This window comes from Leptosomus discolor, chromosome 16, assembly GCF_034619465.1.
Source record: "Leptosomus discolor isolate bLepDis1 chromosome 16, bLepDis1.hap2, whole genome shotgun sequence".
Classification (NCBI taxonomy): Eukaryota; Metazoa; Chordata; class Aves; order Leptosomiformes; family Leptosomidae; genus Leptosomus; species Leptosomus discolor.
In genome coordinates this window covers 6031100-6042791 of record NC_141406.1, presented here as the reverse complement: position 1 = coordinate 6042791, position 11692 = coordinate 6031100, and the positions used below count along the sequence as shown (strand labels likewise).

General features: G+C 51.2%; 1 protein-coding gene across 1 annotated transcript; it reads right to left on the bottom strand.

The window, feature by feature from the left end:
* Positions 1-1464: 1464 nt before the first annotated feature.
* On the bottom strand, positions 1465-6509 carry LOC104350248 (derlin-2-like). The gene is made up of 7 exons (XM_009956018.2): positions 6417-6509; positions 6203-6268; positions 5485-5558; positions 4885-4978; positions 3258-3453; positions 2664-2754; positions 1465-2101 (listed from the first exon to the last, which is right to left on the bottom strand). The coding sequence occupies exons 1-7, from the start codon at positions 6507-6509 to the stop codon at positions 1987-1989; spliced, it is 729 nt and encodes a 242-aa protein (XP_009954320.2). The 3' UTR covers positions 1465-1986.
* Positions 6510-11692: the final 5183 nt, after the last annotated feature.

Here is an 11692-nt window from a genome sequence, read left to right as displayed (position 1 = left end):
CTGCTGCTGCATCTTAGCCTCCCATGTAGAACACGCGTTCTGCCTCGTGGACGTAAAAGCTCCAACTCTTCTGAGAACACTTCAGCCTCTTTGTTATGATCAGGTACTTCTGCAAGCAGCCTCTTCAGGGAATTTGACCAAAACCAGCATGAAACTGCTGTAGCCTTAAACTAGCATCAGTGGTGCAATTTTTGAACTGCTGTGAAGCTTGTGGTTACCTAATCCTAAAGTTCACAACAAGTTATGGACACACAAGGAGTGCAGCTTCTGTAGCAGATTTACAAGTACCTCCCTCTGCTCCTCAAGCCCCAGACAGCCTGTAGGAATTGTCCCTCCAAGCAGCCAAGGACAAGGCAGGACAGTCCAGGGGGCCAAGTCCCAGAAAGATGAGAACTTCAGCCACCTTTCTCCATGTATTAGGACTACTAGGGAGCAGCTTTCGGGCTCTATAATCACACCTCATAGTTCAATCTAGTACTCCAGCTAGAAGTGTAGCCCAGCTTCTGCATTTCAAAGTCCCATCTCAGAAGCAGTTTAAAACAACATCTGCAGACTTTAAAGACAAATTCTTTCCAGGGATTCAAACACCAGCTCCATGTTACTAGGTCACAAGCAAAGCACACAGCAAGTACCTGTTGAGTTTGAGGCTGCTTAGCCCTTAAGTACTGTTGTGTCTTCTAGAACAAGATTACCACCTATACAGGTCTTTCATCCTTTTCCTAGAGGGAAACATAAGTGCAGCAAAATAGCTCATTCAAATGAAGTCAGATTTTTCACAAAAAGGTGTTTTCATGGGAAGCCCACAGAGGAGGTGGGAGTTGGGGGTCTATGGTTCAGTCTTCCTTGGGCACAGGGCTTCTATATCATTCTTAATCAGATGCTGGTTACTCACATTCCTCAGTAGTTTTAGTGGTAGTTTGCAAGCTCGTCTAGCTGAGGAGGCAGCAGCAGCACTACCAACGGAGCTATCCTAAGATACAGTGTTTGCAGATTTACTCCACAGGCTTTGAGGTCTGGTACAAGCACAGGTGTGTCCTGCATTAGCAAGAATGATGAAATCCCATTTAGTACAGCTGTTCCTGGCAGGGACTAGCTTATTTAGTTTTCCCCTAAAATTCAGATGTTTAAGTTTCAGAACTAAAAAATTCAGCAAGAGTGGAATTACACTGCATGTGCGGACAGCCTTTATTAGTGTCAAGTGCTACTTCCAGTCACTGCCTGGATCAAGTGTCCAGCTCTGTTCCCTATTCTTTCCCAGGCATCCCTTTCTCCAACTAGACCTCCCCCCTCCTCATGCTCTGCAGTCCTGCTGACAGAGGGGAAGGACTTCTTCCAGCTAGCCTGAACTTTGCTTTGCCCACCAAAAAAGAAAAGCCCAAGCAAGCAGCCTGGCAGTTTTGAGCAAAGTCCTGATGATTCCTGGTGAATTGCTACCTCTGCCCCTGGCAGAAATGGACACACAACTGAAAAATAAAGACTTTAATGTAAAGACTCTGGAAACAACAACAACAAAAATTAAAAGAGGTGGGGAGCTTAGAGGAAGGGAAGAGGCTGAGGTGCATTCTACCACGAAAGTAGTAGGGGGAGTACTATTTCACTGAAAGCCCACAAAGAAGTCTCACAACAGTGAGAGCTGGGAGCATTAGTCTTTGTACAGAGGGCAAGAGTGACCTGGCACACAGCAAGTCATTAACAGCAAGAGAAGGAGTAACTGGTGTAACACCCCATTTGATACTTACTCCCCACGGGGTAACTGAGGAGCCATCACAACTTCCTTTCCCTAGAACGCCTCCATAAGCATTCATCAGTTCTTACGTGCAAAGCTCTGTGGAGCCACTCTATACAAGGGGAAGATGGATTACCCATACAAACAGTGAAACATTACACATCGGAATGGCAACTGGTGTTATTCCAGTAGGATCTCTGGGCCACAGCGCAAGTCCAGCTGGAAGAGAGGAATCTGGCCACACGGAGGAGTCCCTTTTGTTACTGTGGCTGCTGCTGCTGGTTTTGCTCTTGGTCTCTAGGTTGGTTTTCTGGACGATCCTCAGGGAGAGGGTTGTAGTTGGGATCCTCTTCGGGTGTGTCAAATACCATCTTCCTGGCAAGGGACATGCCCATCCCACCAAGCAGGCAGGTTAGGAAAGTGAACGGAGGACAAATCCCCCAGCCCTCCCAGTAACATTCTAGCCCTTCACAGGGCTTGGCTGTATGGTACAGCCACCTGCCTACTGCACCAGCACTAACTGTTCTTTTGCTCAGCTCAATATGTAACGATGACAGTACCTCCTTCCTTGAACTCTAGGTCAGCTTTGAATCTCAGCATGAAGCAGAACATATTCTGCTTTCTTAAACTACAGAAATACATCAGAAATCCTACCTGCATGTAGCATTTCCACAAGCAGTAAGAACGTTCCAGTTCAACTAGCAAAGCTTAAGTAAGGCAGCGGCAACTGCTTTATGGACCCTGTGTACATATGTGTATGATGTGCAAAGCACCAGTGCTTTCTGCAGCAGAGGCATAAGCTATCAAGCTGACATGCTATCAGGATGCAATTGCGTCCTATGGTCACCCCATGCTGTCACAGACCATAGTTTGCTATGAAAGTGACCCAGGTTGGGAAACAACACAGAAAAGCCCAGAAAGAATCAGCTTTACTTACAGGAAGCTGGGAGTTAACAGCAACTTCTTTCCTCCAGGTTGGTTGGGGAAAACATCTTCCAAGAAATAATAGATGTGACCCACTGCAATTCCTGGGGAGAGATGTCAGCAAGGTCAGGCCCAGCTGTGACTCCTTTGCCAGCTGAACCACAGCTGCTGGGAGCTTAAGCAGGCGGAATCTCCAAGAATAGGGTTTCTGTGTACCCACACCCCAGCTCCCACCAGAGTCACCTGCGGTGCAGTGCCAGAGGGCCAGGCTGTTTGCTATGATCAGCACACAAGAAGGCAGGGAGCCTGTCAGCCTGAAGGCAGCACCAGACATGCAGGAGCCCAGACACAGCACAAGTGTGAGGCAGAGCTCACCACACCCAACTTCTGCCCCCGGTAAGGACACAGCAAAATGCAGGTGACAAGCACGAGCTCAGCCACGAGGCTGGCCACCCAGCAACCTCAGCCAGCTCACTTTGGGAAACCCACCATCTTAAATAAGACGAAAACAAGAGATGGTGCTAGTGCCCCAGTAGCATCTATGAAAATAGAGCGCGCTGTGGTTGCAAAGTGCCCTTGTTCCCAGCACCCACCAGCTTTGACCTACCCAGTAAGTCGATGATGATGGAGTTGCCCAGGAGCAGAGAGAATCCCATCAGGACCCAGGGCAAGAAGGGGGCCTGGAAGTTAAGAAGCCCGAAGAAGTTCATGCGGATATAAGGGTTCCTGCGACTCCACACGTACACCAGCATGATGGTGAAAGCCTGGCCCAGGAAAAACAGGCTGGCAAAGAGTCCAAATAGCTAGGAACTACCGAGTCAAGGAAGAACCTGTCCACCCTGCACACCACCTCCAGGCAGCACAGGGTGCCCTGTGACTAGGAACCCAGAACTACAGGCAGCTGATCACAGTGTGCAAGACTGCCCATGCCACCAAACCTTTCCTGGGCTGGCTATGATCTACTGACCCCTCCCTACCCCACACAGCATGTTTCCCTCCCTGCCACACCAGAACAAGGCACTCTGGAGTGGCATGTACAGACTGCTCACTCCTTAAGCTGCTGTCTACAAGCACCAGAGACTAGGGAGCTCATACAGTCACTTCTACAAAGTGATCATCAAAAGTGACCTTCAGAGAAGGGCCTTCACATTCTTACAGCACTTGGGACATGTGGCACATATTAACAACTAGCTCACATCCAGTATCTTCTACAGAAGAATTTCAGCAGTGAGATAGCTCTTGCAATTCACAGCTGTCTTCTCTATAACACAAGGAGACAGCCAGAGGCAAAAAATTGCCATGCCCTTGGTGTAGTTGGACTCCAAATCCACCTATGGCCAAAAGCGTGGCTGCTGCAGGCACCTCGACGCTGACTAGCCAAACACCCGAGGATGGCCGACAGCCATGAGAGTTCACACCGCTTCATGCAGAGCTCTGTGGGGAGAGCACTGCTCTGAAGCCATCTGCATAAGACAGCAGCAAGACATTCAGAAAAAGTTTTATGTTTGGGAGGAAAATACTTCTCCCCATCAGTCTATTTTGTCCTACAATAAAAGAACTTTCATTGTGTGACAGTATCTCCAGCCACCGACAGGTTGCAAGAACAGAGCGCTGGGGTTGCGCTGCCGGATGTGCTGACGGCAGCCAGTATGTGGGCACCCCACCCCTTGTCCTTACGGCTCCGTGTTCTTCCCTTCAGCTGCAGCTCTGTTTTCTGAGCCAGCCTCATGCCAATCGTAGCAGCACTCCAGTGTGCTCCACCCACCAGAGCTTAGACACAGTCACCCTGCTGCCACATGTCCTCTTCTGGGATCGGGCAGCCCATCCCCTTGCCAGGTGCATCAGCACTTCTGCAGACACCAATACAAGTAGAGGCAGCTTTTCCTGTACTTTGCTTCTGCTCTAAGCCTACTGGGTGAGGCACAGGCCGGGAGACAAGGGTGGGCAAGAGGAGGAGAACAAGCTGTGCCATACAGGCAGAAGCTGCCTCTCTACCACATGCTCAGCAAAGCTCCCCCAAGCCTCAGGGCACGAGGCTGGCAGGCCTGGGCCACAACGAGGCTCTCTGCCCCATGGCACCAAGAAGGTTCACAAGCCAGCTGTCCTACTCAGTAGGCAGGTACCTGCTACAGACCACACAATACAGCCGGGATACAGAGAGCTAGCAGACAAGCCCCACGTATCCACAGCATCTCAGAAGACACCAAAGAGCCGCACCCAACTCAAAAGGATACTGTCATGAGAAACCCTCCAAAGAGGAACATGAAGACAAAGTCAGCCGTCCTTCCACGGAAGGAGCCTTCTTCTAGCATGCGGCAGTACCTGTACCTGAGAGCAGGAGAGAAGGGAGGGGTTGCAGTATAGGAAATTAACACCTGGCCACCCTGTGTCCCCACAGCACGACTTCACGGGGAATAAGCCAGCTGCAAGCTCTTTCATCACAGGAAGCTGTCAGCCAGGTGTCCGAGCCCCAAAGCAGAAAGGTGCAAACTTCACCTTGTACCACTGACCCCAGGGAAAGAAAGAGGCATCTGCTGTGCTCCAGCCAGAGCTCACTTCAGGAATGGGCTTTGCTCTCCAGTGTGAGCTGCAGCAGCACTGCCAGCTTCTTCAGCCTTTTGGCAGGGGCTGCCCTGCAGCAAGCAGGGACGGAGGTGCAGGAGGTGGCCACAGTTGGTGGGGGAATGGCTTCAATTTAGACCAAAACAGCCAAGGGAAGAATCCACAGCCCTAGACTGCTGCCAAGACAAGTCAGCTTGGGGAGGAAGATGGACGGGGGAAATTGCGTCTAAGCCAAAAAAGGAGCAGAGAGCTTCACTGAGATTAAAGGATACAGAAATATCATGTTGAAAAAGAAACTGAATCCCAGGGGCCCAAAAAAGAGGAAGTTGGTGATCAGCCTCCATATCTGAAAGAGAAGAGAGAGGGGAGAGAAGCAGAGGTGGACAGACAGGTCTCTCCCCATCACGTGTACAGCAGCCCATCACCCTGTCCACTGGGGACACCCAGTCATGCACCCACCCACTCAGAACTACCCCAGGACACCAGACAGCTGCACCACCTTCACACAGGACCTCCCTCCATTGCTTACATCAGAGTATCTTGCCCTTCCAGGTGTGGGAAAGAAGATTTCTCTACTTTTCTCAAAAGGATGAACAGCCACGCTTCAGCACCCAGAGCCAAAGTAAATCACTGGTCATGCCTCTCTGCAATAAAGCCTTCCCCACCCAGGCTGACATCAGCTGGCCAAACATCTCAGTGTCACAGAAAAGGAAGAGATGGGTTTTGAGTAAAGGAAAAAAAGAAACAGTGTATGGCAGGGGAAGACTAGAAGTTGTTTCTGTCCAGCCATCTGTGACATGAGGGGACACTATGTTGGCAACGCAGCTCCCGCCAATCAGAGAAGGTTGGAGTAGTGGGAAAGACACCCCTTGGGACCATACAGCACTCTCTGACCACCCTGGGGAGCGCGACACCCAGGGCCCAGCCTGTGGCACCCACCCCTTGCTGAGAAGGGGCAAGAGGGACCCCAAAGCCCAGTAAAGGCCTCACCTGGAACTTCCTGAAGATGAGGTCGGGGTTGAAGTACAGCTGGAAGGGGGTGATGAACTCCAGCTGCTGTGAGAGACAGGCAGAGCAACTGCCACCTGCTGCCAGGCACCCGCTGCCCTCAGCCAGCCCCCCAGCTCCCCTATCCCGGCACCCCCTCAGGGACCCCGACCTCCCCGCCACAGCCTCCCCCAGCAGGGACCCATCGTGCCCTCACCACGGCGGCGGTGGTGAGCACGCAGGCGGTGGTGTAGGCCCGCGTCACGGCCGGCATGCCCAAGTACTCCTGCGCAAAGCCCTGGTAGGCCATGGTGCACAGGGACAGCGCCCAGCCGACCCGCGGCCCCTTTAACACCCCCCCCCCACGCGCTGCCGTCGTCGCCACGCCCCCGTGGGCCGCGCCCGGCCAATCCAGACGCGACAGGCGGCGCGAGCTGGCCAATCGGAGTGCGCCTCATGCCCTCGGCCTCCACCCGCCGCCAACCCGGAATGGACCCGCTGCAGCAGGTGACGGGGCCGGGAGCGGAGAGCCCCTAGGGTGCCGCCCCCTGGAGGCGGGGAGAGCCTCCGTAGCCAATGGCAGCGGGCAGTCCTAGTGACAGGTGGTTGAGGGAAGGCGAGGAAGGGAAAACACAGGTCACGTGCCTCCCAGAAGACGGCCAATCAGTGGGAGAGAAGGGTGAAACATTGGGGCGTGGCTGCGGGTGCGCGCGCTGGAGGTGGGACAGTGCGGGCTGGGGCAGTGCCCACCCCCGGCCCCGGCGCTCCAGCCCCCCATGGGACCTGCCTGGTGCCGAGGGAGCTGCGGGGCGCCCAGCCCTGGTGCCCCGCGGCAGGTGACCCTGGGGGTGTCAGCGGGTTATTCCTGCGAGCTGAGAAGACCCGGTTCCTGGGAGGGAGAGGGACACGCCTTCGCTAATGCACAAAGGGCCTTGGGTTTTTAGTAACTCGCGCTAAAGCCTCTGCTTCCTCTTGCTCGGAGCGACGAGGCGCTCCCTCGAGCTCTGCGCGATCGCACCCGGCAGCGCAAGGTCGCTGGAAGAAGCCAAGAGGCGGCGCGGTGCCGGCGGGGGCAGCTGGTCAGGCTGGGATGCCCCGGGGAATGTGGCAGCGCTTACGCTCAGCTCTCGGGGAGAGAGCGGAGCGTCTCTGCTCCCCATGTAACTGCAGATACGTTGCAGACGCCCTCCGAAAGGAGGATCTGATAGAGGCCTGCACAAACCTGGCATCCTCTGCTCCTGCCGGTTATGCTTTCCAGAGCTGTCTGCCGTGCTCAGCAGTTAAGTCTAACGTTACAGCCACCCTGGTTTCACACAGAGGAATGGGCCCAGTGTTGGGTTTCTGCAGGAGAAGGTTAAGCTGTCATCAGAGCCTTAATGAGCTCCGAGATTTCCCTTTAAACCCTCAGTTAATGGGAAATTAAATCACTGGTGGGGGAGGGAGTCTTTGTGTTTTCCACCACCTCCACCCTGACTGCCCTTTGATGAGGAACAAAACCCAGCTGGAAGATGAGGGGACGGGAGGTTAAAGAAACATCAGGGGAGACGACAAGAGACAGATGGGTACCTGTGAGACCAGGGGATGGGTTCCTGAGCACCCCGGGTGCTGCAGTGCTGAGAGCCAGCTCTGACCTGGCTGTTCTGGGGGGAAACCACTCCAGGTCAGAGCTGCACTGGGGATCCTGGGAATGGAATCAAGGGGGGAACTCAGACCTTGAACTGCAGCAGTGTGGAGGCTGTGTTGTTACAGGCTTTTGGTGGGAGCTGGGATGGATGTGAGAGCTCTGGCAGGTGAGAAGGGCTGAGCTTACAAGGAAAGACAACTCCTCATCAGGGCCAGGAGCTCTGCAAAGGGCTGCCCATATTCATGTGGCTGTTTCAGCCCAAATGCCGCGCTGCTACAGCTCGGCCCTTCGGCATGCCACAGGGCTCAGAGCGCCAGCAGAAGGGGCAGCTGAATTGAAGAACTGAGAGTGAAGAAATGAACAGCAAATTAAATAAATGAACATCCTGCTCCTTTGGATGGGGGATTAGAGGTTTGCTATCTGCTCTCACTCCTGTGGGCAATGCCAGCCAGAAGCTGAATTCAAGGACTGTGGTTCCTGACCCTTCCTTGTTTGAACCAAGGCTGGAGATGAACATTGGGAGCCTCTCTGCTGGAAGGAGGTCATCTTCCTGGAGCTCAGTTTTGCTAGCTCCTCAGAGATGAGAATCCAAAGGGAATGGTTTTGCACGTACACAGTGACAGACCGCTACTGGACCCTCCTGTTACCTCTGTTTTTGTTTTCCACATTACTGGGGTGATTTTTAGGAACATGCAAGCATTTGCCTGGGGTTGCAGGTAAGCTTAACCCTGCAACAGAAACTCAACAGCTTCCTGTCTCAGTTTCTGCAAACCAAAATGGCAAAGAGTAAGAACACAAAGAAAAAAGCTATTAACTCTCTGCATGAGTTAAACAGCTTATAAACCTCAAGAAGGCACATGAGCAAAGATAAATGGGCTGTTGCAGTTCATCTCTTTTTGTTTGTAGTAAATTATTGTGTGTAATTCATGTTTCCTGTCCATAAATGCCAGAGGAACTTGAAGACATGGAATCCATTCTAATTTAGTAAAGACAAAAACAACTCCTTCTGAGCCCATCTGGAACTTGTTTTTATCGTAATTGTTTTGGGCTCAGTAATGAGTTCAAGATCTAACTGCCCTCACTAATTGTTTCAAGAATAAACAGATGCTTTGTTTAAAGGCAGCAGCTCCCATTTTGCCCAGGACAGCACTCTCTGGGGTCTCAGGATGAAAGGAGCTGTGCGCCGTGTCAGCACAGGCCTTAACGAGCATTGGCGCCCTTGCCAGGGGTGCTCACCCCTGTCGGCAGCTGATGGGGCAGGAAAGCAGCCTTCCCCCAGCCACGCGCCTGGTGAGGGTCCAGCTGGTGACATGTGCCCTCCGCTCTTTAATGCTGTTGGCATTTTGTTTGTAAATTCATCTGCTGCAACGTGTCCTACTGTGACAAGTCATACCTGTTCTGATGGCACACCGGCACCTCCGCCAGCTGGGCTATAGGGCGCACAACAGAGTTTGTTCGTTCTCTGGCCACCTAACCCCAAGGCTGGCGTAATGCTCCATCCCCCCACAGCAGAGACCAAATTCTTTTCTTCATTTGAAAACAAAGATCCCCCCCGCCACCCACTCTGAGAGACTCCCTCCACCAGGATATGAGACCATGCTAGTTCTGCACAAGGTCTCACCCACCCTAGTGCTTCCCAGGACATGCCACGCCTGAGATCCGTTAGCCCCAGTGTAGAAGAGGTCGCTGCATGACCCATGCACTGGCAGTAGGAAGAGATTCAGAAAGAGCAGCTCTGAGCTCCCCTACAAGGGAGCCACAACAGCCCGAGGGACCTTACTGGAAGGTTATTTCAGCGCTCAGACTCAGTCCTTGGTGGCATGGACAACAGGTGCCAAGAGCTCCAGATCCACCACAGGGTAGTCACTAAGAGTTTCTGCTCCAGTTTTGGAAAAAAGGCTCCATGAACCTGCTGTGCGTAGATTAACTGTGTAATCATAACTGCCCGAGGCACTTGAAATGTTTACTTTTCAATGTTCAATGGCCATATATAAATTCTTTCTCCTTCATTGAAGGGTTTCATGTCCCAAATCAGCTAACTCCACAGTGTGATGGCTAACGTCAGGAGAAAATGAATCATACAGAATTGGATGGGGGGGGGGGTTATTTGTTTGTTTGTTAGAAAGAAACTAAAGATAGCACTTAGAGCTCAGCCCTCCAAGGACATGTGGCTTGCACAGGATTTGCTGTAAATCAAAGTTTATGTTATTTTTATTTCCTATGTTTTTTGGTTCAAAAATATAGCTTTGCATCTGGCATATCATGAGAAAGATGATCTCACCTAAATCTCCCTGAGCAGAGCCTGATCACATATCCAAATAAAGCACCTCTTCCAAAACAGCTTCTGATCATGACTTGAAGACATCAAGCAAGAAAATGTCTGTCTCTTTGCACAGTTATTTTTTTCCAGTGCTTAATCATTCTTGTTAAATTCCTCTGCCTTGTGATCTGTCCTCTACACCATAGGTCACCTCCCACAGCTGTCAGTGGGGAATATCCTTCAAGGGCCTTTATTTTGTAACATCCATTTCATAAGCACTGTGGCCAAATCAACAAGAGAACAGAAAAACAATGCTTGTTTCTTATAAAAAGATGTCTATGTTTGTCTCACAATAGCAGCACATGCACTGAGCATGCTGTCAGCTGTTGAAGACCCCTACAAGGAGTCAGAAATGGTATTTGTACTTCAGTTTTCATCAGAGGCAGGACTAAGTGTCCTAGTCCAGGTGTCTCTCAGTAAGCCAAGGGACAGCTCTAATAAAAAGCTCTCTCTGAGGTGAGTGTTGAATAAGTAACCAGGATGAGTCTGACACTCCACCACTGCTGCACGTATTTTCCTCTCCTCTGACAGGAGCATCCAGCAATATTTACTGCCATTTGGCAGAGTCTAAACGCTTTTCTCTTGCACGTAGGAACAGAGATTCTGTTCAGCCAAGCAGTTTGTTCTCTCTGGCTTTCAGGTCACCTAGTTTCAACTAACTGCCTGCATCAGTGTGTGATACAAAGAAGGAAGGAAAGGGAGTAGTTCAGCCACAGCATGACCTACAGCTCACGATGACCTGAGAAAAGGGTATTTCGATTATTTTTATTATTTTGGGCTTTCTCAATTTTCCCAGAGAACGTTCTATTGCTTATCAGGAGGATGAAAATGCAGACTGCTGATCCAATGCACAGAACATAGCGCTATTCTTCTGACATCCAAAAATCCTAGCTGGCAAGGAAAAGCAGCTAGTTCCCTTGACTGTATGAGCCCTCGTGTCCTCAGAGGACTCAGCTCCCATGTATCTCCTCTGGTCTGGAAAGCATCCCAGTGGCTCTGTGTGGCAGCAGAAGCTCTGTCAGCATTGGGTCCCTGCCCTGAGAAACCTCTGCAATGAAGCCCATTTCCTGAAGTTCTTATACAGTGTCTTGAACTTACATAAATTGTGGTTTTTTCCTAAGGAACGTTAGTGAACTGCTGGAACTGAGAATAATGGTGTCACAGCAGGGCACTCATTTCCTACAAAGAAAATACATTTTAACAGCTACCTTCCATAAACATTGCTTTCACCATAAAAACAGCAGACCTGCTGGATGTTTCCTGAGAAAGCTGCTTGTTTGTAGATGATGTTACTTGTCTTCTGTATTCTTAGTGAGTCCAGCAAGAGTCATGACAAGCAGACAGAGGTATTTCATATTTCACTGTGATGGTCCTTACAGGAAAGAGAGAAGGGTTTACAGAAAAAGCCAGGCTAGAGCTTGGGAGATAGCCAACAACCAGCCAGGGAGCAGCTCCAAATCTCTTCCGTGATTTACAGTGTAGTGTTTGTAGGGAGAATTCATCCTGTAGATCCAAGCCTCACAGATGGCAATGGGGGCCCTTTTCTTCT